The 27,914-nt window shown below is 40.6% G+C and overlaps 1 protein-coding gene across 1 annotated transcript in view; it reads right to left on the bottom strand.

Moving 5' to 3' along the window:
• LOC134454841 (E3 ubiquitin-protein ligase RNF213-like) overlaps nucleotides 1–27,914 on the bottom strand; it is a 113,548-nt gene that overhangs the window by 28,262 nt on the left and 57,372 nt on the right. The window contains exons 4-10 of the mRNA XM_063206000.1: nucleotides 25,231–25,347; nucleotides 25,060–25,092; nucleotides 24,801–24,960; nucleotides 24,513–24,689; nucleotides 24,233–24,346; nucleotides 23,564–24,108; nucleotides 12,652–12,808 (exon numbers count right to left, since the gene is read on the bottom strand). Coding sequence (XP_063062070.1) covers nucleotides 12,652–12,808; nucleotides 23,564–24,108; nucleotides 24,233–24,346; nucleotides 24,513–24,689; nucleotides 24,801–24,960; nucleotides 25,060–25,092; nucleotides 25,231–25,347 — 1,303 coding nt within the window. The remainder of the gene's footprint in view (nucleotides 1–12,651; nucleotides 12,809–23,563; nucleotides 24,109–24,232; nucleotides 24,347–24,512; nucleotides 24,690–24,800; nucleotides 24,961–25,059; nucleotides 25,093–25,230; nucleotides 25,348–27,914) is intronic.

Raw genomic sequence — 27,914 nt, 5'->3', positions numbered from 1 at the left:
TGTAAAAATACGTTTTTGCCTCCCATGCGGGTTTTTTAGTGGATTCTGAATCTACACATTCTAATGCACATTGTGTGATTTTTGTAATAATGTGATGAAAAGAACTGACATAGATCATGAAAACACCTACAAAGTCAAAACCCCTACTAAGTCAGGATCTGGATATTTCATCATATGTGCATTTTATTAAAAACAGTATGTGAGTTTTATTATAGCGAATCAAACCACTTCCTGATCACGTCACGTCACGTTACGTCTCAAGTTACTTCCTAGACCTAGAGAATCAAAACATGTCCTGTCAGTGCCTTGCTAGCTAGCCTATTCCTAAACATATGATGGAAGGATAAGGAGTTTTGCTGTCATCAAGATAGGTGTAAAATGGAAGGTTCTAATGAAAAACAGCATGTAACACAGTAGGAAGTAAGCTAATTTTGGGTTAGTACTTTGGCACGTCTACTTTTTATCTACAGAACGAAAACTGCCAGTCAAGTGACATTAGCTAGCTAGCATTTCAGATGATGTGACTCTGAACAATAGCCTGACCAGGTGATTTTTGCATTGAAATATTTTACTTGGAAGCTTCTGGAGTTGTTCTTCGGGCGTGAAAATGCATTTAGACCCGCAATTTAAACTCAGAGAGTCAAAGAGCGCACCCGTGACAAAAAAGCCTTTTTCTCCGTTCGAACGCTATTTCTACCTAAACCAAGGCTCGCCTAGAAATGAATAACTTCGGAATGGAATAGGCTAGGAACAAACTGTAAAAACATACAGAAACCTGAGATTTGTCTGTAGGTTTGAGACAAAATATTCGGTGGCTGTTCAAAAAAATGACAAAAAATGATGAAATTGGCTGGGAGTCTACAGCTAAAATGTAAAAAAAACCTGCGGCATTCAATGTGTTAATTCAATGCATAAATACCTAATTTCTAACACTTCCTTCATCTAACACATGGTGGCGCTGTCAGAATGCCATTTTAGTCACATAGAAATGTAAAATGCTGCACAATGAATTTGTGACATTTTTTCAATTTTTTTATGATGACTAATTTTGTTATATTACAAAATATAAAAAATCCATCCTCCATTCGGCATCGTGAATGCTTTGAGCTCATGTACAACCTATATGAAGCACATTGGATGTACGATATAGGACAAGTACATCACATTCCATTGTACGTAAATTTTTAAAAAAAGTCAAATTATCTCACTTCCTGTTGGGCGTGGCCATGGCATCGTATGACCTTTTTTGTTCGTCTTGGTGAGATACATCACCCCACCGACAGAGGGGTGCGTAGTATATGCTGTATACCAGCCCCGCCCCCTAATGCATAAATACTTCTTCTCTAGTAATTTATTCATCTACCACATGGTGGCGCTATGTCAGATTGCCATTTCAGTCACATATAAATGTTCGTAGTCATCATACAAACTATGCTGTGAAGAGACAGCATTGAGAAATGCTGCATAAAGAATTGATGATATTTTCTTTCGGGGGGCGCACGCGGACACAGAACATGTAGGACGTGTGCTTCAGTGCTCTGAGGCTAAGTGACCTATTTGTAATTTATTCTGGCAGAATATTCGACTGTATACCAATAGTTCTTAACCAGTAACACACAATAAGTGGATATTTCACTCAAAAATGGCTTCTGGACGAGGGAGAGAATCGGGAAAACCTAAAAAGAACCCTCCACAAGCCGGCGACCCAGATGCTAGCTCGCTACAGGAGATGATGAATGCTATCCGGGACGACATATGTGGTAAAATCGACACGCTCTCCACTGAATTGAGATCTGATATTGCAACGGTAAAAGCTGAGTTTAGAAGTGCGATTTCACCATTGCAACAAAAAGTGGACACACACGACAGTACCATTAAAGAGCTTGAGTGTGCTGCATCTGACCATAGTGATCGCTTGAGCGAATTGGAGAATCTCGTGCAGACTCGTGCAGAATCTCGTGTGACTCAATTGAATGCTAAGTGTGAAGATCTAGTGGGGCGTTCGAGAAGGAATAATATTCGACTCGTTGGAGTACCGGAAGGTGTCGAGGGCTCCAATCCGACCGAATTCATCTCCGGACTCATACAGGATACTCTGAGACTGGACCACAAACCTGTCCTGGACAGAGCGCACCGCAGCTTACGTGAGAAGCCCAAGGCGGATGAACATCCGAGTCCGTTCATCATTCGCCTACACTACCATCAAGATCGGGACCGGATTCTACGCAGAGCCGAAGAGCACTCCACAGTCTTTTACCAAGAAGGGAAGGTGATGTTTTTCCCTGACTACACTTCTGCTGTGGCCAAGAGGCGTGCGAAGTTCAGGGAAGCAAAACGCCTCCTTCGCCCAATCAAAGGTGTGAAATTCAGGCTGGTGTTTCCAGCCCTGCTTAAGATTACGCTGTCTGACGGAACATTGCACAAATTTGAAGACCCCTCCTCCGCGGTGGAGTTCATCCAGGGCATCCCATGCCTCGGACTGCCCCACAGGGACAATTCGGCTGGCGGTGAGGAAATGATAGAGTACATTGATATGCTTTACTACCGTCGAAATACACGACAGGTCAACTTGTCTGGTTAAGTTATCTATCTGGTTCACGACAATTCAACCAATATTTTGAAATGTGGTTACGGTGTTTGCATTAGCCATTTGGCTACAATACTGATATAAGTGAAGTCACTAGCCTCTACGGCACGTAGGCGGCTCTGGAATGTGCACGAGGAGTGCTACTTCGGTTAGTTCGTCAGATTTAAAGGGGGGTAAGCGCGCGTCATGTTCAGTAGACGCTTTAGCAAGGGAGGGGTGGGTTTTGCTGTTTTTTTGTCTGTGTTTTGCCTTTTAATTTCACTTGTTGTGTTTTTGTTTTTCCTTATGCCTGCTTAAATGTGTTTCACTTGTTGTGGCACCTAGTCTGCTTATTTTTAGTGCTTTATCATGCCGTGACTTATGCACCAGTTCAATAGGAATGAGCTGAATTTTGTCAGTTGGAATTGCAGAGGACTAAATGCACCAATGAAGCGCAACAAAGTCCTGGGTCATCTTCGCAAGCTAGAAGCACACATAGTTTATTTACAAGAGACACATTTAAAAGTAGAGGACCATATTAGATTAAGAAAGAATTGGATAGGTCAAATATATCATTCAAAATTTCAGGCCAAGGCAAGGGGTACAGCCATTCTCATACACAAATCAATCCCTTTTATATGCTCTAATGTTTTAGCAGACCCAAATGGGAGATATGTTGTTGTTACTGGGAAAATGTACAATACTCCCCTCATCCTTGCTAATATTTATGGGCCTAATTGGGATGATCATCATTTCTACAGAACCTTTTTCTCAAAGCTCACAGATATTGCTACACATTCTCTCATACTTGGAGGGGACTGGAACTGCTGGATAAGTCCAACTCTTGATCGATCCTCAACCAAGACACTCTCCTCATCCAAATCTGCGCAATTAATGAAATCCATTATGGAGGAATTTAATCTATCCGATCCATGGCGTTTTCTGCACCCAAATGGTAAACAATACTCTTTTTTCTCTTCTGTCCACCGGACATTTTCACGTATTAACTACTTTTTAATACATAATAATGTATTGCCTTCTGTCAAATCTGTAACCTACAATCCCATAGTAATATCTGACCATGCACCAATTTCTTTAACAATAGCCATGCAAGGACTTAACTGTTCTCGCCCTCCTTGGCGATTGAACACACGCCTGTTATCTAGCAAAGACTTTCTCCAACTCATGTCTGCATAGATCAAAACTTTTATAGAGATTAATAAAACTCCAGATATTTCTGCGTCCACTCTTTGGGAAACGTTGAAAGCATACCTTAGAGGGATTATTATTTCATATACTGCATTTGAGAGGAGGACAAGGGAAGAAAAAATATCTGAGCTGATAAAGAAAATTGGGGAAACTGACAAGCTATATGCGGAAAATCTTTCCCCTGACTTATATAAACTATATAAGTATATAGACTATATAATTTATGACTTATATAAAGAACACCTTACACTACAAGCAAATTTTAATATTTCCTCTACGCAGAAGGAGGAAGAAATGCTACTTAGGTCTAAATATAAGTATTATGAACAAGGTGACAAAGCAGGGCGGTTGCTTGCTTACCAACTCAAAAAAGAAGCATCTTCTCACCAAATACTCCAAATTAAGTCCCCTCTGGGTACGACAACAGATCCAAAAGAAATTAATGATCACTTTAAGGACTACTACAGCCTGTTATACACTCCAGAGCATACTCCAGATTCCGCTGCATTGGATAATTTTTATAACTCTTTGGACATTCCTAAGGTGGATGAGGAGGCTGTTAGTAAATTAGATCAACCTCTATCTGTGGAAGAACTTAAAATTGCTTCAATGCAAGGCGGAAAGTGTCCAGGCCTTGACGGCTACCCGGTAGAGTTTTATAGGACATTTTTCCCATTGTTGGCCCCCCTCCTTGTTGACATGAATCATTTGAAAATCATACCCTCCCATCTACTCTCACGCATGCCACCATATCTTTGATTCTTAAAAAGAACAAAGACCCCCTGGACTGTGCCTCTTATAGGCCCATAGGTTTGTTGAATGTGGATTTAAAATGACTTTCTAAATTGTTAGCACTTCGCTTAGACCCTATACTGCCGACCGTCATATCCCCAGATCAAACAGAGTTTATCAGGCATAGGCATTCATTCTACAATCTAAGGCGCCTCTATAACATTATATATAGTCAGGGTGCGATTTGTCAAAAAAACAGAGGGGGTGATGTCTTTTTTTCATGAAACGTGACGTCACAAAATTAAGTTAACACCACTAACAGCTCAATATTGCATGATATCAAATGAATAGTCAAAAACAAGGGGGCAGGGAGTTTTTTTTTTTCAACACGGACACTAAGACAATGCGTCTTCATTGAGAATTTTTTTGTGATGCAGTTGGACAACATGTTACACTGAAATCGCCAATTGGGAATATCTGTAGCCTATTTCTTGTGGCAAAAACACTTCAGTCACTCACAATCCCAAGCGCACTAACCCTAGACATACCCACCGAGTGTAGGCAGAGGGGGCTACTTCAACGTGTCGTCCTCATGCGTTGCAACTTTCTACAAACTTTTAGTCGGGTCATACAAATTCATTGCATGTTCAGGCGCTACTCCACCCATTCCGTCTGCCTTGACAGTAGCTTAGATTTACGATCAAGATCACAACGGTTTCATAGCCTAACGTGCAGACAGAATTACTTGAACAATTTCAGTTTTCCTGATGGCAAGTTCGGTTCACCCTGATTGCCTGGACGCACTTTTGCACATGACTGGTTTCATGGGCCTATAGTTCCTTAACCTTATGCGGTCTTTTATTTGATTTTTAAGCACCTCCCTTCCTAGAGCACCTGCTTTTTTGCCATTTGCATTCTGCATCCAATACGGCACCTCATCAATTAGCGAGAGGGCGCAACGCGCTCCTCTTTCGTCTACAAACCCCGAGGAAAGTGATCAGGACAGGGCGCCTGTCGCAACATCTGCCTACTGTTGGTGCGTCTTTGTGCATAGCTACTCAAGAACAGTTGGGAGTTGGTCGGAAGCAAAAGTATTTCAAACCAAATATCTTTTTTAATGTGTTTGCTCCCCCACTGACTGCACTTATGCAATGCAATGCACCCTTTTTGCGCGCCTGTTTGTAGGCACTAGCCAAGTAGTTGGGTAGGTTGTTTTTTATTTGATGGTCCATCAAAAAAAGGACGCTTTGGCGTTTCATTTTCGCAGGTCGTTTGCATTAGCGATAGGTTACTAATTCCCGTTGGCCTACAGAACGCAACTTTGTTGCATATTTGCTGGGGAGTCGGGACCTCGTGAACATTAAGCTTCCACCACGTCGGGCAATTTTAAAAGTGAGTGCAATGTACTCTGCAGAAAACGGTCACAACTTGCTTTACATGTCAATATTTTTGTCAGTTTATTTTGATAGGCCTATTCGCGAGCATATTCCAGCAGAGATAAAAACCAGAAGGGGGACAATCCCCCCCATCCCCCTCGGCAAATCGCACCCTGTATATAGTCAACCCTCATCTACAACTACTGAAGCCCTGATCTCACTTGATGCTTTGAAGGCCTTTGACAGGGTGGGGTGGCCATACTTGTTTTATACTATGCAAAAATTCGGCCTTGGGCAAAACTTCATCGCCTGGGTTCAGTTGTTATACTCTGCACCAAAGGCCTCTGTTAGGACTAATAACAACTTCTCTGAATACTTCAGCCTACATCGCTCCACACGACAAGGATGCCCTTTGAGCCCCCTCTTGTTCGCCATAGCAATTGAGCCTCTGGCTGTCCTCCTTAGGTCCAACAAAGAGATTGTGGGCATATCTAGATCAGGTATAGAACATAAGGTGTCCCTATATGCAGATGATCTCCTCCTGTATGTGTCAAACATCTCCTCATCCATACCAGCAGCACTTCAGTGCCTTACAACATTTGGTTCTTTATCAGGCTATAAAGTTAACTAAAGTAAGAGTGAGTTCTTCCCGATAAATGCAGCAGCTTGAGCTTATCCTACCCACTCCTTTCCATTTAAATGGGCAAATCACAGATTTACTTATCTGGGTGTACAGGTCACAGACAAATTTCAGGATCTGTTTAAGTTCAACTTTGCAAGTTTGCTATCCAATGTGCAGAAAGACTTTGAGAGGTGGTCTATTTTACCCCTATCACTCCCAGCCAGAATTAATTCTGTTAAAATGAACACACTACCAAAATTCTCATATCTTTTTCAGACCATCCCCATATTCATTCCACAAACATTTTTTCGCAAGATTGACACACTAATTACAGAGTTTATCTGGAACAGGAAGGATTCGTAAAATGCTCCTCCAAAGGCCCAAGAGTCTTGGAGGCATGGCATTGCCTAATTTACAGTACTATTATTGGGCTGCCAATATTAGAGCCCTACACTACTGGCCGCATTTTGAACATTTCTCTGTCTTCATACACTAAAAATGTATGTGTCAAAACATGAATGAGAATTTGGAACCAGTTCAGGAAACATTTCAAGCTGGGTGATGTTTCTATCCTTTCTCCTCTCACTGCAAATGTTGCTTTTCCGCCTTCACTGATTGACAGAGCATGGACGGTCTGGTCTAGGTTGGGTATCAAGTCCTTAAAAGACCTGTATATGGATGGGGTATTTGCATCATTTCAACAGCTGAGTGGAAAATATTCCTTACCCACATCACATTTTTTTAGATACCTACAGGTACGCAGCTTTGTTAAAACCTTATTTCCCAATTTTCCCAATAAGCCATCAGCTAACCCCATTGACTCACTCTTAATGCCTCTTCCTAATACTAAAGGAATGATATCCTCCATCTATAATCGTATGTATACCTTAAGACCTGTAAATGTCAATTCAATTAAGACTCAATGGGAGGAGGACCTGGGAAGTGAGATCTTAGATATTGAATGGGACTCAATCTTACAACGTGTGCATTCATCATCAATTTGTGCTAAACATGGTGTCATTCAGTGTAAAATTGTCCACCGGGCTTACTGGACTAGGGTCAAATTAAGCCGGTTTGTTCTTTATGCCTTGTTATAGCTAATGTGTGATAATATTCCCACATTGTCTAACTTTTATACTATGGACATTCAATATCCTAAACATATGTTATTACACTTAAAAATCAATAAAGAAACCTTTGGAAAAAAAATAATGAATTGATGACATTTTTTATATTTTTTAATATGATACCTAAATTCATAAAGCCATAACCTTGCTATATTACAAGATATAAAAAATGTCACTGTCTATGTCTTGAGCCCATGTACACCGAGTTTTAAGTGAATCGGTTGGACAGTGTTGTACAAGTTCATCACATTCCATTGTATATCATTTTTTTAAAAGTCCAAATATCTCACTTCCTGTTGGCTGTGGCTATGGCATCGCATTGACCTTTTTTGTTCGCCTTAGGAGTTTTTTGCGGTCTGTATCTCACTGAGTCCGTAGCTTAAACTATACTTTGGCCCCACCCCTATACGCATAAGGGGGCGTGTCCTCGTCCCCGTGCACCATCAGGGGTTAATACTCGGTGTCTGAGTAGCGGTGGCCATTTCTGATGTGTGTAAAAAATACCATAAGTGTCCGAGCACCGGAAGCACCTGAAAAATGGCCCAAGAGCGCAGAACAAGGAGAGGAAAAATAATAATAACTAGATTGCATTCTCACAGAAAATGCTGGAAGCGCGCTTGCATTTTGGGGCAGAGAAGAACAGTTTTATTTTTGATATCTCTATCCCTAAATTAAAAACAATCTACTATTGAGAAAACAAAGCTAAAAGAAATGTTGGAAAAATCCAGTCAGAAGTTATGGGCCAAACAATTTAGCCATCTTGGATTCAGCCATCTTGAAAGTGTTGTAGCTCCGCGTTTTGGGGATACACTAAATGACGTACATGGTATTTTAAGTTGGCTAAGGCTGATATAATTTTGAAAATCAACATGGGTCCGATTGGGATTCAAACTCACACCCTCCATAGCTCTAATCCAGCACCTTTGCCATTGATACTAAATGACATACATGGTATTATAAGCTGCCTAAGGAATACTGCATATGATATAATTTTGAAAATCAACATGGGTCCGAGTGGGATTCGAACTCACAACCACCATATCGCTAATCCAGCAACTTTACTATTGAGCCGAGCAGCTGGCTGTCATGCACATTCCAGCAAGACAATATCACATTGCTTTGAAGAGCTGAACAATAGACTTCTAGAATGGTAGCACAGCTGCTCGTTAAGAAGCTGCTCGTTAAGAATAGAATGTTGAGAGAAAGTGACAGTTGAGATGGAACCCTGTATTGGCAGCACCTGTTCTGATTGACTGTATGGCAGTTAGTATTGTGCTCTAAGGCAGAGGGGAGAATCAAAACTGTTTCTAGTTTTTAGATCGCTGTTGTTAAAAAACTAAAAAGAATTGGCACATGTCCTTTGCACAGATTGGAGTCATACGTGTGATATTTGTAACAGTCCTTGAATGAAGTTTATAGGTTAAACGGCTCAGTCACAAATTGACCTCTTGTGGAAGATGTGCTGACCTCTTCAGAAAGGAACTTCAAGAATCAATAGGAAAAGCCATTGTGCCAGCCCAGCACTTTTTACACACCTGCCATTTAAAAAGTAATGGGAGTTGGGACATGATACTTTCACCGTTTGGAGTCTCATCTCATCGAGCTCGCTAACAACGCGTCAACTAAACTTCTAGGCGAAAGTGTTGGTATTTTATGAATGAAAAAGCCTCCTAAACTCTGATCTGTAGAGTGGACGGAACACTCTCTCCTGAAGGTTCTACCATTGTTTTCAATGGGGACCCAAACTTGCACAAAATCGCCAAAAAACGACAAGAGACACGGACACGGCATATCAGAACAAACGATCTCCAAGCCAAGCCGGTAGTTTTAGTGTTTGAACGGTGTCTCTATCTCAAAAGGCATAGAAGGAGATCCATTTTCTATTTTTACAGCCCTGCACAGGAGAAGCAACAAAGCAACAAAGCAAAGAAGCATAAACTGTACTTAGGGATTACTATAAGCGAGACTTGCTCCGCAAGCCCGCTTAATAAAAAGAGTAATAGTAATCTTTCAAAAAATAATAGGGCTTCGCACAGAGGGTGAAGGCACTTGGGTGCTCGGGCCCTAATTACTTGTGGACCACCTGAAGCTAGATGAAGCTACAGTAAGCTACAGTAAGGCCAAATCCATAAACATTAGCAGAATGCTAGCAAGTACAGGTTGAAACCTTCTGCCTTGCTGGAAAAACTAGACACCTGAAAAAAATGACAATACAGCCTCTTATATAACACCAGCAATAGTTCTAACCAGGAATTTTATTCATGAGATTTGTGACTGGAAATGGCAGTAGCATTTTTATTCCCCATTTTCCAATCCATTCCTTTTCCACTCAGGTGGCTCGGTTTCCACTTGTCAGCATTTGCTAACTAGTGGCAACTAGGTGGAACTGTGGCTACAATGGGAGATTTCTTTCTCATAGCTTCCAGTTTCTCCGTTTTTCCCAATATCAGTTAAAGCATTTCAGAAAATCACCTGGCGAAAACACCTGGCGGCCTACAGTGACAGCTGAGCTGAAGGAGATGCATCTAACCTGGGGTGAGGCACAGCATGCTGCTCAAGACAGGTTCAGGTGGAGGCAGATCGTGGAAGCCTTATGTCCCATCAGGGACGAAGAGGATTAAGTAAGTAAGTATGCTTAAAAAGATATGAATCTTCTGTTCTGGACTACATTAACGCTTGAGTAACTAGAAACAACACGAGCCCAGAATACAGACAGATGGCACCCGTGCAGAAAGACACTTTCTGGTTGCAAAGTTGTGAGAGCCCTCGCTCGTCGTAAATGCATTTGGCGGACAAATTTACTTGCACTATGCGGTGCCAGTGCAGAAAAAAAAAATAGAAGACAGACTATAGTAGACAATCATAGCTACGTTATTTAACTTCCATATAGTCAGTTAATGTGCTTTGCGTATGCATGCAACACAAACACAAATTGCATGTATATTTCCCCGACATGGCTACAGCAGCCTAGGCTACAGTGATACAGTTTACTGCGCGAAGGCTGGTGTAAAACCTGGCGTAAAATGGCGACCGCAGATATCGGAAACACTACCGACTGTCACTCTAGTTTGTGTCAATGACGTTGCTTCGCATCTCGAGGCCATAATCACAAGGTGAGGATGGGAGGAAACACAAAAATTGGGACACACCGATGTCGTGAAAAAAGATTGTAAAAATGGATATGATCACCCTAAATTAAGCACAGTCTTTACCAGCTAATTTAACATCTCCCTGGAACATGCTGTAGTACCCACTTGTCTGAAAAAGAGTATCATCATTCCTGTCCCCAAGCGAATCTCTAAATGACTACCACCCTGTAGCACATCTAATGTGATGAAACGCCTTGAAAGACTGATGCTAACACACCTCAAGTCCATCACCCCACCATCCCTCGAAACATCAACTTGCCTACAGGAATAGATCGATCTACGAAGGATGGGATTTCATTGTTCCTTCAACCGCTATATGTGGACGCTGTTCATTGACTACCTCTCTGCTTTCAGCACCATCCCACTAAGCTGTAAAACCTCGGCTTCAGTTCCCATGTCTGTAGGTGGATACCAGGGGGTCAGGATTTGGCTGATTAGCTTCGCCGATTAGCAAGGCACTTCCTCGTCGCAATTCCACCACCACTTCGCTCAAAGAGGGTGGACGCGATTGGTAGGTGCGCGAGTTTAGTGTTGGGCACACGTACCTATACAGGTGTGTGGTTGGGCACCTCCATGCATCCAATGCCCGTCTTCAATACAGTATATCACGAAAGTGAATACACCCCTCACAGTTTTGCAGATTTTAGAGTATATCTTTTCATAGGAACGCATTACAGAAATTTCACTTTGACACAATGATTAGTGACCTTTTAACATGGTCTCAAGAGAGATGAACAGACCAAGGATATGGATCACTGGAACCAAGATAAACAAATTAGCTTTAGATGGTGTCAAGCATGTGTGGTGGTTAACAACTGAGTTTTACAAAAAAGTGTATCCTCTCAATCACCAAGCATGGTAGTGGGACTGACATGGTTTGGGGATGCATGAATGCTGTCAACATTGGCAATCTGAAATACACCTAAAAGAAACATGCATGTCAACATGCACTGTGACTACTGAAGCAGATCATGATATTCTCCATAGGATTGCATTCAAATCTCACACCAATCTATTTAAGCCAGACGCAGACTCAAAATTTAAAAGTTCAATGCAAAGAAAGGTTGAAACGCACACTGATGACCTCCCTTGTCATCCCTTTTCATTTCGTTTCATTTCGAGACGATTCGAGCCAACATAGCCCCTTCTCTACCGGATTTTAATCTGGGGTGTACTCACTTTTGTGAGTACATGTTCAAACATGAATGGCTGTATTTTGTTTTTTTCTGAGTGAACAAGAAATTTAAGCGGTTTAATATGTTGTTAAAAGGTCACTAATCATTGTGTCAAAGTGAAATTTCTGTAATGCTTTCCTATGAAAAGATATACTCAAAAATCTGCAAAACTGTGAGGGGTGTATTCACTTTTGTGATATACTGTATATCTTTCTGGTAAATCGTCGGTAAGTCAGTCATTAACGTGGCACGTAATTGGCTGAGTAAACTGGTGGCGGAAAAGACGAGATGACATTTTTTTTCAATTTTGGCTGAATTCACTAGCCTAGCATTTTCCATGGGGCGCCTAAGTCTCCACCCCTTCCGGGCGGCTCGTGGGGCTGGGAACGCAAAAACTTTTGACTGGGCTGTAATGGACTGATCAAAGCTATTTTCCGATCCACCTCGCATTTCCCCGTCAATCACACATATGATATGTACTGTATGTATCATATGTTGTATCAAAGAAAATGAGTGGGCGGTGATCCTGACTTCCCCATTTTTTGGGGGGGTTCTTTTTGTTCCTTTTGTTTGGTAGTACAGGCAGTGAAATAACATCACATTCACAATGCATTCATTTAACACTGAAACATCAAAAAAGTTACTTTATTTTGACATTTTTTATTTCCATTGTCCTGAGAAATAGAGGCACATACCTTTAATGATCTCTTTGATCCAAGATATGAATTGTTTCTCAACACAAGTGTTAAGTTCTTCAAGGAAGTCAATTACAATTTGTGGAAGCTTCTTCACCGTTTCCCCTACCTTCTGCATCTCTGATGTCATATCATGCAAACAGTTATCAGTCATTACCTGTGAAAACATAACATTGGCACAATTGAATGTCTATCCTACCATAAATGCAATATTTGGAAGTGCTGAAACAACAACTGATCTTCGGAGCCTTCCCTGTTCCTATAGTTTTCCGAATGTGCTCCTTCATGGACATGTCTACTTGTGTCCTATATTTTTTACAATTAAAATACTCACACAACATTATTGAGGGCTACTATGAGATAGATATAGATTTTTTTCCATAGACGGACGGACAGACAGACAGACAGACAGACAATTGTTTGCCCGACTATTGTTTGTTGCAGATGTGTTCAAGTAAGAGTCTGATAGTCTAAATAAGTCAATGATCTAAGTTGTTGACTTACTACAACGGAGACTCTTGAGGCAGCTGGCTCTCCCTCCGGAGTAACATGACGCATAAGCAACAAAACTCAAGTTCAGCAATTGTGACAGTTAGCCATTTCATGTTGAACGGAAATTCAACTCAAAATGTTTAAACCGCAATTGTTTCCATTGATGATTTATAAGGAGAAAAAAAGTCTTGCTATGTGCTTTAGAAACATTCTGTTTAGTGCTAGGAATTTGCTAACTCGGGGCTAAAATCCATTGCAAAGCCTCTCGAGATGGCACATGTGGATTCTCATCCCTTTCCATTTGACAAACGTTTTCTGGACTTCCCTGCGGGGGGCAACCGCCATTCCGACAGTATTTGATTGTCATTTGATCATTGTTGCAAGTACTTAAAGGTGCGTGAACAATGTTCTAACTCAATTGACATTTGCAACAATGTTGCTACATGAGCGGAAGTGCAGAGAGTTACAGCGCAATTACAGGATTAGTGTATAATTTAGTGTCTAATTTTGTCACGGTCCAAATGCCCTTACAGGTAGGGTCTGAAAACAGTTCCTGCAAGCTGGATTTTTTTTTTTGGTTGCTGTTTTTTTTGCAATAAAAAGTCAATGTCGGAATGGCGGTATGTCGGAATGGCGGTATGTACAGTAACCCTTCCCTGCATTGTATGAGTAAAGTTATGTATGCAAAAATGACGCGACACAGATCGTATTAAAATAGTTACACCGATAAATAACACACTATAGTAGCATAGCCTGCTGTGCATTGGTAGGCTGCGCCGTGAAATTTAATGACACAAGTTTCCACGCAGTGGAACTGGTTGGAAGACTAGCGACACAGTGGGTTTACAGTGTCCAAACTCACCATCCAACCCGTGCCAGCAGTTCACCTAGGAGCGCTGTGGAGCGAGCGCAGGCCATAAGGCAGGCGCTATTAACTCAAAATTGTGCTCGCTGTCGTCTGAAACCTGACAAAACTACTGTGGGTTCTGAGAAACCAATGTGGATTTAAATCAAATGTACAATAATCTGGGAGTTATATCCTTCTGATTTCTTACAGGTTTGGCATTTATGAGTCAGCCTCCGCTAATATTTTGTTGACGAAATTGCTTTACGGCAGTCGTGATCACAGCAATGCAGCCTGTCGACTAATCCAAACGCAGTGTGTGAGGCCACTCGTGACGCAATATTGACAATAAAGACATATTTTATAAAGATCAAGCGAGTTTAAAAATTCAAACAAAGTGCTGTTTGAAAGGATAATTTATCCTGCCTTTGGGAAAATGAAAATGAAAACATGATACCAATTATTTCCCAAGCAACAGCAGCATCCACAGGACCCCATTCATTCTAACTGCCTCTGTGCTCCTCCAGTACAGTACCACCCGTAAAAAGTTGGGACTTTTTTCTCTCGTAATACCAATAAACCCTCTCTGGTATCAAGCACTGGACTTGTATCTGATGGTGACTCCGGAGAGACGAGAAGCACAAGGGGAAGGGGTCAGGGGGGAGACTCACACAGACAGAGATAGCGACCACCTTTTAGGGGCCAAGAAATAGAGATTATATGTAAAAAAAAAAAAGTGATATGAAATGGGCCAATTGGCCCCCTACCTAAATCCGCCTTAGGCCCCCAAATTGCTAAGTCCGCCACTGATGGAAGACCATAGAACCATACGTAGGAAAATGCTGTAAATCGGCACATATATTCTAGGCAGCGTCAACATTACCCACAGCAATTTATAGGCCCCCAGCCCTATTGCTCTAGCGCCACCAGCAGGTCAGAGTTGCAGGTACATTTCTGCTTGTAACTTTTGAACAGCTTGTCCGATTTTCAAAAACTTGGTATCCCTGGAATCCTTTTGCCAAGACGAATCCAACACACCTATGACGTCATTTTCAGCCAGGATAGTTTTCCTGTCATTTTTAATTTTGTAACCAAGTCGCCCGAAACTCGGTATATAGTATCTCTGGACTGAGTTTCATATGAAATATTCTCAAGAAATATTGGATACCTTTTATCGTTTAGCCATGACAGCCAATCAAAATTGACATGAAAGTGGCAAAACAAGAAGTGAGGTCATATCTCAGCAACCATTTGTCGGATTTGGCTAGGATTTTTTACACACATAGTAGACCTATCACATAAAAAATCAGATCCCCAGCTCAAACTCTGCCACCAACAGGTCAACATTTTAGCTACATTTTTGCCTGTAGCTTTTAAACTATATGCCCGATGTAAAATATATTACTATCATTAGGATCCTTGAGTCAAGCTGAATCCAACGCACTATATGACGTCATGTCAACCCAGAAGGGATATTCCGCCATTTAGAATTTTGTAAAATTCAATAAAATGCTACTTGTCCCACAATTTTTTGTCAGAATGACCTGCAAAAAGGTACACATCATCTTTAGACTGATAGGCATTAGGGTATTCAGAAAGTTTTTGATACTTTTTATTGTTTGGCCGTGACAGCCGATCAAATTTGTCGTAAAAGTGGCGAAACAGGAAGTGAGGCCTTATCTCAGCAACCATTTGTCAGATTCTGCTGGGATTTTTTGCACACACACTATTCCATCCCATGACTTGCCCTCGGTCCAGATCCCCAGCTCAAACTCCCTAGCGCCACTAACAGGTCAAAGAAGAGAACCAGAAGAGAAATCCGCATTTTGAATTTTGTGAAATTCAATCAAAAATCTTATTTTCCTACAATTTTTGTCAGATTTTCACAAGACTTGGTACAGATGATCTCAGGACTACTCTGCAAAGACACCTTAAAATAATGTATTTCATCTTGTACCGTTTGGCCGTGACAGCCAATCAACCGCGTCTGAAAAGTCGCATAACAGGAAGTGAGCTCATATCTCGGCAGCCCTTTAACAGATTCAAACCAAACTTGGTTCACGTGATCACCTTCCCCATGCATACCAACATTGGCAAGATTTGACCCAAAGGGAGCCTGCAGTTCTTTCTGTTGCAGTGGCGACTTGGGCAAGTTTACTGCTTGGCCCCGCATATTTTTCCTTTGTTTTAGTCATATCACCACTGTTATATTTGCAGCAAAAAGAGGGACGTATGTGAGTTCAAAAAACAATTCTAACTTTGAAACATGGGGTGGCAGACTCATGTCATTGGGTTGTTTTGCTGTGGGAGGAACTGGCACACTTCAGAAAGATGATAGATGAATAGTATGAATAGTATGTGTCAAAACATTGCAGCAGCATCTCCAACATCTCCCAATAGGTTATTGCGTAACAGCAAATGGCTCCTCCAAATGGGCAGTGGCCTAATGTCTGTCTTGTTAAACAGAGGGGCTGTTTGAAATGTTGGCTGTCTAGTGTGCGCCCTTAAGTGTATCAGCCTTTGCAGTCACGGTCAGTGATTGTACCCAGTATCCATTCCAGGGGCGCCGACAGGCGGGGGAAAGTGGTACTGATTCTAACGGCCGAGACCAACGCAACGGCCCGTCCGCGGATGGCAATTAATAGCCTAATAAAATATGAAATGAAATGGTAATTGGAAATGAACGTAGGCCCATTAAACACACAACTATCTATTTCCATAACGTTTTCGTCAGTTCTTTAGGACCCTTCCCCCCTTAGCTCTTGCGAAATGGTGCGGTCCAATCTGGCGGCGCGCCATGTGTTGAATCGCACAGCGTCCGAAATGCTGGCAGCAGGAGTACAGAGTGACTTGAGGTCTTCTTAACCCATTGAATGTTAGAATGTTAGTAATATAGGCTACAGTAGGCTACAATCTATGTCTTAACCACATGATGGTGAGCTGGTGGTGACAGAGTAATGTAGTCAGGTTGGCAAAAACTCAAGAAAAGACGGCAGAAAGAAGAGAGGGTCAGAAGCAGGCAACTGGTCACTCAATTTTTCTCCAAGAAAGAAGGTATGCTCACTCAATGACATTGCGTTTGCAAACGCAATCAAATGATATGCCTAACTAACAAGCAGAATCATTGGATAAACTTCCAAGAGAGCACGTTAGCATGGCTCCTATTTTACGTTAGCACGTTAGCATGGCTCCAAGAGAGCACGTTAGTATGGCTCCATGGCCCCCAGCAGCATCAGTTGAAACTTAAGTGAGGGGAATGAAGGCTGATTTGACAAGTTTTGGATGCTCTCATCAGCCATTTAATTATCATTTTTGCGCAGGAGAGCGGTGCCTTTGACAAGCGGTGGCTATTTTTACAATCATTCCTCACAACAATGTAACAACATGGAGTAGACTAACCTAATGGCTAGGGCAAGATATTTTCTTGTTCTCATTAATATTACAAAGAGTTTCACCCTTGGCACGAAATAGGCTAAATGCTTATCGGACGTCTAAATTAGACTGATGTCAGCGTGGTGCTGATGGACAGCGCACCACTATTTCAAACTGGTCAATCTGTTAGTCACGTTCAGTTTCAGTCCGACGGAAAACTTGGATGCAGAAAATGAACAGCGATTTGACGAGACAGCTGCAGGTTAGATAGGCTATTGCCGTCAGTCACCAAATCATTTTGGATAATCTGCGCATTGCACAGCCTATGTCTAATACCAGACTGAGGCGGACTGCCAATAAACTCTGTCAGTGTAACCCTATGGAATTGCATCCCGTAGGTTACCCAGGCGGCTAACCACACGGGGTAGGCGCAAAGAAAGGAAAATGGCCTCTATGTTGAGTAGCTATCTGCGCTATTTTAATTAAGAGTTCATGGAAATGATATTGGGAAATCTGTCTTATTTGAATATGGAAAAACAAAAGCCTCAGCTTTTCCAACCATAATGCTTTATGTCTTTCAGAATGATTATTTGCCCCCTCTGAAGATTCTTAACAATTCAAATTAGGCCTATATAAATCTATGTGTTGGATTCATGCCCTTCATGCCCCCCTCCGCTCCCCCGAATAAAAGAGAAGAAAAGAAGGGGGGGGGGGGGTTAGGCCCAAAATTAGAATCTTTCATAGGGGCCCAAAATTCCTGGTGACGCCCCTGATCCATTCACTGGGCGTGACTACGAAGGCTGACACACTACCAAGGCTCATACACTTGACATTGGGAAATGGTGCTTGTGTGTGTTAAGGTGGCCCCAGCAATACCAGTTCTGCCTGAAGGAAATGGGCCAAAATTACTGCTAAATATTCATGAAAGCTAGTAGATGGATATTGAAATTTTGACCCATTTGATGAAGTTTAAAGCACCAAATTCTAATGAAGTGTTTTCAAAGGATTGACTTGTAAATACTAAAAACATTGTTTAAAATTCTCTGTCATTATTATTCCTGGATTTGGGGGAAAATTGAATCCTAAATCACCTAAAACTAAACAGGTTTAATCTGATTTAAACTATCAAAATTATTTCCAAATGGCAGAGAATGAGAAGCTGTTCACACGTATGTCACTGATTCTTGAGAAAAAGCTAAAACAGGTTGTAATGTTGAAAGAAAACCCAAGTGAATTACAAAATAATATGGTATATCCTCGTAGACTAAGGTCTTGGCTTTTCAGAAATGCACAAGGCCAATCTCCCCATTTTTTTTTCCAGAAATCAGGTGTTTCTCCGATCATACCTTGTTTTTTGTCAACACCGTCGGACACAATTAAAAGCAATTAAAATTGTAATGATTTGGTTGCACATGTATCTGGTGGTCTTAAGTGATTATGTGTAATTTTTGGTTCACAAATATGCCTTTATATGTTGAAAATTCACTTTTGTTCTATTCTAATACTGTTTCATGTGTTCTCATTTTAAAATATGTACCATCATACAACACCTAAATAGCCTACTTTTCTTTTTCACAAATCTTCGTGTAGGCTTAAATTTGACATTACTTTAATAATTCAACAACTACTAAGGAACATTTTGTAAGCACATTCATTTAAAATGTCCAAAACTCCTTACGGTGGTGACTTAATAACTGATGGTGGTGACAGAAATCTGAGGGTGGTGAAAGGGGCCTAATTATTACCTACGTTTAGCAAAATAAGTAGCCCTCTCAAGTCAATGGCATCTAGCATAAACACTATTTTTGTGTGTGCACAGTATGTTTGTGCCTGTGTTTTTTCTTCATTAGTTAGATTCTCTAGGAAGTAGGTCACTGATTCTTGAAAATGTGTCAAAAACAGGTTTTAAGTTGTTCAAATCCAAAATATAGAGGTGTATTATCATAGATCTGGGCTGTGCAGCGAATGTATTGGCCAAGCTCCCCATGTTTTATATTTTGAATAAAATGGGCTTCAGACAGAATTAGAAGTAAAACGATATTGTTTACTGTATTAAAGTGAATTACTTTAACAATTCCGCATAATTGTACACTTATTGTAAGCATATTCTTAAAACTTGTTTTTTTTTGCTAACTCTATCAGATGTCACCACAGTCAGGTTTTGTGACACCTGTGTGCACCTCAGTGGAGGCTAGAGCAGTGTTTCTCAACTGGTGGGTCGCGACCCAAAATTGGGTCGCGGAGGGGACATGGGTGGGTCGCGGAGCCGTGGTGTAAAAAAAAAAAACCGTAATTCATTGATTCGCCAAAAAAAACAAAAAAACATCCAACTTTTCCTGCAACAATTTAAAACTTTTATTTTGATAGGCAATTGAACTCCATCCATGTCATCTGTCGTCATGCAATCAGAATGTTTATGCGAGATAGATAGCAGTGTGCAACCAGTCATTCGAGTGTTGACGCATTGAAAAGAAAGCTCGCATTCTGGGAAACCAGGGTAAACAAAGACAGGCTTGACATTTTCCCCAACGCTTGTCAAGAGATACTTCGTGTGGATAATATTGTGGACAAAAATGCTCTGAAGAACACCATCTCTGCACATCTCAACAAACTACGCGGTTTAATGAATGACTCGGCTACTTCCCGGAAAGCGCACAGAGCAAAGAATGGGTAGCGCAATCCTTTTGAAACCGACGATATAACGCGCTGCGCTGAGGAAGAGCAACAGCTGATCGAACTGCGTGACTGTGTGACCACTCAATGATAGCAGCATTCGGCAAAGTCACTTTGTGTCGGTTCTGGTGCCATGTCACAGCTGAGTATTCCACGTTTCCACGAGACGGGCTATTAAAAAATATTTCAGCACACTATCTTTGTGAAAGTGGCTTCTTCACACCACAACTCAAATCAAGACAGCGTCCAGGTTGGACACTGAACTGAACGATATGCTCCGTCTACCATCCTACCGGATTTTGAAGCCCTTGTAATTAGTTTTTTTTTAAAAAAAAACACCCCCAACTCTCCCATTAGCCTAAAGGTGCAAGCTAGGCATACGTGATAATAATCGCAGTGTTCTGTTAATTGCTGCGTTCACAGGCCTACTGCTATTCATAATAAACCAGAATACATTTCCCACATATTGAAAGGATGATTTTTAATGTCAAGACATAGGCTACACATGCTGCAATGTTCACACAGCCCACTTTTTAAAATTGAGCAATATGACCCGAGTGGGAGGGATGATGTGCACTGACATCCTCCCTGGTGTGGTTCGGCCATAGGCACGAAGCCGAAGGCTGAGTGCCGTCGGCAATCACACCAGGGAGGATGTCAGTGCACATCATCCCGACCACGAGGGTCATATTGCTTTTATACAATAGTTCATTTGCCAACAAAATACCAGAATAAATGTTCGAATTCGTGTTTATTAGTTACCTTAATCATACTTTGTTTACCTGCTCCGCTAAGCAAAGTAGTTCCGAATTGATTGTATGGTTGCTATGCAATGACGAGCTGACAAGCCGACAGCGCCAGCGCGCAAAGTTCCATGAAACGGTGTGAAGTGCATTTCTGTGTGGACTGCTACTGGGCTTCGCTTACTAAAATGATGCATGATAAATGAAAACACTGTGCAACTTCAACATTTTAGTTAGATGCCTATTTTATAAGCCTTTTTCAGCCGATATTGATTTTCACATTTTTGTGGACCGCAAACTTGCTGCTAGCTGCGTAAAGACACCCCCCCTCGTCCTTTCCTCTCCAGTGCCGCATGAGATCCGAGCGCTGTTCTCACACGCACAACCACACAAATCAATCCCTTGTAGGCCTATGATACCCCAATGTCTGCTAAAGTTTAGGCTACTGCAGGCTACAACTTTGTTGCTGAAACACTTTCTCATGCAAACGTCTGATGTGGGTGCGAACCCGAGAAAGGGGTTCGCGTTTTCCCTCCTAAACGAAAAGGCAACTCATTCCAGTTCCAAGCGGCCATGATTTTAAATCGCATGGCACACGGTATCTTGCTTCCAGATGCCCACTTTGTAGCCTACTAATTTGCACGTGGTGGACGGCAATTGCTGATAGCCTAGGCTATATTTTTAAGAGCATCTCTTCCTCGTCATTCCCTCTCCCGCAGCACAAATGAGATCCGATTATAGCGGTTCTCATACACTGCAGTAGACTGACATAGCCTTTCTGTCTCTGTGTCAAAAAAGTGTCCGTTGTCTCGCATATCCCCCGTTTGAAACTATCTTAATAGGCCTATTTAAAGTAGGCTACATGTTAGATTGCCTTCAAAAGACTACGAAATAGCGGCCGCAGAGGTCTGCCAACTGCCCAGACAACTGCACTAGAATCAGATAACTTCTTTCCTCTCTGCCAGAATCCAGCTACCAACTGGGATAGCCTACGCTCTCTGTCATGCGGGCGTGCGTGCGCCCAACTTAGTCCAGCATAGAACAATGGAATAGAATGATGGTGAGTTCAAACTACTACCTGGTTACATTCACTTTCTCCGCAGTAGACTATGAGATAGAATGATGGCGAGTTCAAAATGCGCGGCCCTGGTTACATTCTATCCACGGCGGAGTGATTATTAGGTGTGATGAGTCTCCGAGGATGATGTCCACCTAGACATCATCCTCCTTACCGACGCGTAGAATGCCAGTAGAACGCGTCTCATCCAATCAGATATCGCAAAATAAATTGACCGGATCTAACTATTGTATAATGTAGGATAATGTTAGAATGACCATGCAGATGCAGAACACAAGTAGGCCTATGTATAAGCCTATTATTATTATTATTATTATTATTATTATTATTAGTAGTAGTAGTAGTAGTAGTAGTAGGCCTAATAATAATAACAAGAAATACATAATATAAAATAACTGTATAATAAATATATATTATTTGTAATGAATGAATAAGAAATAATAATAATGTCATTAAGCAGGCCTATTGTGGTTACATGTATATTTTGAGAATTACATTGAATTGACTTGAATGCTAAAAAAATTGGGTCGCGACCGAATGAGAGTGGAAAATGGTGGGTCCCAAGACTGTTCCAGTTGAGAACCACTGGTCTAGAGTACAAGTTTGGATCACAATTAATACTAACATGTCTGTTAATTTTTCATTAACCAGCACAATTTTGTAAAATATGGAACAAGATGATGAGCAGAACAAAATCTGATGGTAGTGACATCTGACGGTGTGTGAGACAAAAAATGTTAGGTTATGCATGGTTTGTTCACATTAGTCATTTCATTTTCGCTCTGTTTCTTAGGTGCTTCATACCGCTTCTGAAAAAGTATATATTAATTAACATTAATGTAATATAATACTATTAAAACCCCCGACTGTGTTGACAGTTTATGGTTGGGACAGTACCAGTGTCCAAACGAATTAACAAATGGAAGAGAAAAAAGCAAACTCACAGGAGCTTCAGTGATGGTGAAGTATGCAGTAGAGCTAAAGGTTTGAAAAGGTGTCCTCAGTAATGACAATGACCTTGTGCATACCTGATTTTATTGTCTTTAAAAAAAATCTGACGGTGGTGACGAATATGCTGCACACATTTTGAGCAATCAGAAAATAATAGTAAATATTGGTTTACTATATGCATATTTGTAGAACCACTTCAATATGTATTCCACATCATGGTGATATTATTCAAATCCATCAGTGATTTTTGTATTTTAAGTGAATTGAAATGATGATGTCTTTCCTTGGGACAGCTGTTTTTACAGGGTGTGGGCAGGTTATAGCCATGAAAAGTATTCAAATTACACTTAAATTTGGTCTTAATCTTGGATCATGAAAATGTAGTTGATTTTCAACAGAATTGGCACTTTGTTGCTGGGACATGTTTTTGCCAAACTCTCAAGAATCAGTGATGTGAATATCCCGTTCAAACCTACCGTAAACTGAGCTTTAGAAAGTGCATTTCAAAACTCTGTTTTTTTTTAAATATCCCATTTTCCCCCCTCAGCGCCAAACAAGAGCATTACAAGAAAAGGTCACAAATCATTAACTGACCACTGCAGAAGGGAAAATCATATTATATGATTTGTGCATTGTCAAAGTCCATAATAGGAAAACAACAGATACCACCGCTGGATCAATGAGTCAACATAAATCGAAAAGCACAAGCAATAAAAAGGGATGATGGGAAATATATGAACATGAGAAATATCGACATACCTTAAGTTTTCCAATTTCACAGAAATCTCCACTTAGTCTAAGACTATTTCTGATGTCATTGATAACTTTGGCATTTTTCACTGCAGAGCGAAGGTCATTGTATCGTTTAATGTGTTCCTGTGTTTCATGAACCCATTCTTCTTTTGCAGTTTTACCAAACACTGTGTCCATAATGTTCAGTTCCTTTGTCAGAGAACCATTTCTCATGAAAGATCCCATTTTCTGCTGCAGGTCTTCAAGAGTCATTGAGAGGTCCATCAGTTCCTTAAAGGTGTGTTCATATTCCCTTATAGCTGGCTTATAGACTGTGTCATAGATATCTCTGAACTCGCATGACTGGACATCATTTGCTATCTGCCGCCAGATAGTTCTGAAATATGAGCTTTCAGATAGAGAGCAAATATTTTCAAACATTGGAATGCTGCCCAACTCTGTGCTTTCTCCTGATTGAGACTTTGGGGAGAACATTTCCAGAATGGATTTCATAGAGCGCTCCTCAGTGGGGAAGTTCAATTTCATTGCTGATTTCAATGAATGGGTGTTCACTAACAATGAAAGACAGAAACAAAGCAACATTTATAGAGCATAGACTTAGAGAACATATAGAACATCTGCACTCACAATTAAATCATGACATGGTGGTGAAAGGACTGAAAAAGAGAAGTATACCCTTGGAGCCCTGGCATAGTTTGTTGAGTGCCCTCATTTCTCTCTGACCCCTCCCCAAATATTCAAACATTTTCTTTGCTTCACACAACGCGTTACGGTATTCCATGGTTTGCCCTGTATACACACAAGCACAAGACAGAGAGAGCAAAAGAGAGAGAGGGAAAAATATGGCTCATTTTTCAGCTTAGTTTGTTAACCTCAGTCAATCTTTTTAAGAAAAACAGTTCAAACACTTTTTAAGCTAAAAAGTTATTTTCCCTTTTATGAAATGGTGACATACCCATGAGTATGGTATACGTGTTGGGTTCTGTTGTCCTATTTAATATACATGACATTTCTTTGCAGGACATTGATTTGCTGAGGATGTGTTCTGGTAGCTTCTCTAGGAAGGTGTGAATATTATTGATCAGTAATTGGGCATTTGCTGAAAGATGAAAGCCTTCCATCTCTTTTGATGCTGCACGGAAAAGAGAAGGAATATTAGGAAAAGGGTCAAAATAGTTGTGTGTGATGTAATCATTTCAAGATATAACGGTAGTTATAGGACAATAATTTTCATGATTCTCACCCAGAGTTCTAAAGATCCCAGTAATTTGGCCATCAAAGAGTAAATATGTGTAGCCATTAGGATGTAATTGTATGTCCACAAGTATGTTTTCAATGATCAAACTCATCAACTCGCTGCATTTTTTGCTGGTTGACACCATTTTAATAAGATTCCCAGTGACCTGACATGACAAAAAAAATCTATGAGATTAATCTGCAGAAGGGGAAATACAGTAAGTAACTTTTGTTCTTACCAAGTATAACAGTACATTAATACTTACGTCTATGGAGAAACTCTTGCGGAAAGCTTTTCTCTGGAATAGCAACATGTACATACCAGAAGCAATGAACAAATTGTATGTTTACACCACATAGTAGTTAACATATTATTGTCACTTGCACTTAAGTTTGAACAAGAAATGATAGAATTACTGCAACCACCAGAACTTTACCTTGCCATAGAGATTTCTAATAGCTTCGGTGATGCGCCTTGTCAAACAGTCACACATTGATTTTGGGAATTTCCCTGATGTCTTTGCATAGGTCTCAACAATTTTGACATCATCAGCCTGTGAGGTACAATACATTGATATAAAATGTTATATGCCTTGCCTTGTATGTTATTATATAATATACTGTAATATCAAGCCGTTTCTCTTCTGGTCTAAATTCTATATCAGTGTTACACAATGTAATTCCATCAAAGACCATGATGATACACTGATACAGTTAGTCTGTCGGTGCATTTGGGACCAGTTTAATCAATTTTTCCATAATACATGCAATATACTCCATTTCCCACAGTTCCCTGTTCAGCTTTGAGTTCAGCCCAGATTCAAATTTGTTGAAAAGTTGAGGATCAGACACGAAACAAGACCGCTCGACTTGAAGACTTCAAAACAAGAAATTATTGCACTTATTGCAAGAATTTTACCAAAGTTACCGAAAAGAAGAAAGCAATGACATTCTCTTATCATTGGGAGACAAACAAACCAAACGCTATTCTGCTTTACACACAAGCACACTGTTTTGTGCTATTGCTTTGCAATTGAAATGATTGTTTTAGCATTTGTGTATCTTGCATTTTATGAAAATGTAATTGAATTTTAGGTTATGTACAGATCAACTAGTGTGATGTGGGAGTTTTAAAACGTTACCCAATGGAAGAAAGGAATGCCATTGTGAGACACACAAACCCTAAGCTACTCTGTTTGAGGGTTATTCCAGGAATTGATTAGTTGACTGCTTTTATTTAAGAGCTGAGATTGTCAAATAAAATAAAAAATGTGAAATAGTTTCCAGTAAACCATACCAGATACTTAACTAAAAGAAAATACAGAGAGTCAGGATAACACAATAAAGCTTGAAGGCTTATTTTCATGTGGTCCTTGATGCTGTATGGCAGCAGATGTTAAAATGACATGAGTGGCATTGTGACTACTAAAACTCCATTAAAATCATTAAATTAATAACACCAATAACTACTAAAACTGAAGAACCTAATTAGGCCTACTTAGACCAGTGTTTCCCAACCACTGTGCCGCGGCACACTAGTGTGCCGTGAGAGATCGTCAGGTGTGATGTGGAAAATTCTGGTTTTCAAAAAAAAAAAGAAGAAAAAAAGAATTAATTATTATCAGCAAATAATGCCAATATGTCATTATGTGTCTGCTGTTGACTGGCGTCCTAATCATGTAATAATTCCTTATCACTAGGTGGCAGCAGGTAGCGAATTGCATTGTAGTAGCTGTCAAAAGAAGGCAAATGCTGTGAGCTCTTTGGCTCAAGTCAATAAAAAGAGAGTTACATTTCATTTGGATTTAGGACTACCGGTACTTGTACGTGGGATGCAACGGCACCGATTCCATTGTGCTTGGTATGTAAACGAAACACCCTTCACAAAACAAGAGTGCAGACTATTTTGTTGGCCTGCGTAAGCAAACAGAGAACCAAGCAACATTTATGAGGGAAAAAGGTAAACGAGAGAACCTTAAAGCTAGCTACCACGTAGCTGAACTTGTAGCTAAATCAAAAAAGTAACAAAGTGTCAGAGACGCTGCTAATTACCTGCCGGCAAAGCCATTGTAAATGAGATGCTTGGACCTTATGCGGTTAAAGAAATAGCCAAAGTCCCACTCTCAAATAACACAATTTCCAGACATTGATGACATGTCTGCTGACATCGAGAGTGTGGTTTTGGAAAAGATCCGTAGGCCTATCCGTGAGAAATTTGCGTTGCAACTTGACGAGGCTGTTATTAGTGGACATGCGTAACTCCTGGCCAATGAGCGTTTTGTGGATGGAGAAGCAATCAGAGAAAGCGTTCTATTTTGCAAGGCATTGAACAGAGATTGGTATTAAACATGCATATTCATATTGTAACAGTGAAATATTTCCTAAATAGCATTGCTACTGTCAGAGTAAGCATTCTTTTCTGTATTCCTGCAAATAGAATGCTTTTGGAATAACAATTTGGCCTAGGCCTACTTTGAAGTGTATAGCTTCCTTAAGAAGGGACATGTTAAGTGCACTTTTCATTTGAAAGAGGAAATTTAAAAGATGAAAAAAACTTTTTTGTTTATTTGATTGCTATTCAACACACTTTTATAAGAATGACTATATTGTTAGGCGGCTACTATAATTTGTTTTCATTATTTCATAATTTTTGGTTGGTGGTATGCCGCGAGATTTTTTGAAGGGAAAAAGTGTGCCCTGGCTCAAAAAAAGGTTGGGAAACACTGACTTAGACTGCATACAAAAACAATTTAATATCACATACAACACATTAGGCCCACCTACACTGACTGACCTATCCATGTCTTCAAGGCACGATTTAAGACATAACTTTGACATGACCTAGCCCCTGTGGCAAGCTCGCCAGACCATGTCAAGCAGGTCAAGCGGTGTAATGTTCACAACTAGGGTGGCCATCGGTCCGTTTTTACGACCTATTCACGACGTCTGTGTGTCCCTTTCTTTGTCTTTCCTCTCCTCCTAGTCTTTTGCTTATGGCCTCGAGATGCGAGGCAACGTCATCGATGCAAACTAGACCATGACAGTCGGTCGCGTTTCCGATATGTGCCGCCGCCATGTTACTCCAGATTAAACTCCAGACTTCGCAAGCGAATTAATTGTA

The sequence above is a fragment of the Engraulis encrasicolus genome, chromosome 8, assembly GCF_034702125.1.
Source record: "Engraulis encrasicolus isolate BLACKSEA-1 chromosome 8, IST_EnEncr_1.0, whole genome shotgun sequence".
Lineage (NCBI taxonomy): Eukaryota > Metazoa > Chordata > Actinopteri > Clupeiformes > Engraulidae > Engraulis > Engraulis encrasicolus.
The sequence above is the reverse complement of the archived record's forward strand: the minus strand, read 5'-3'. Positions and strand labels throughout refer to the sequence as shown.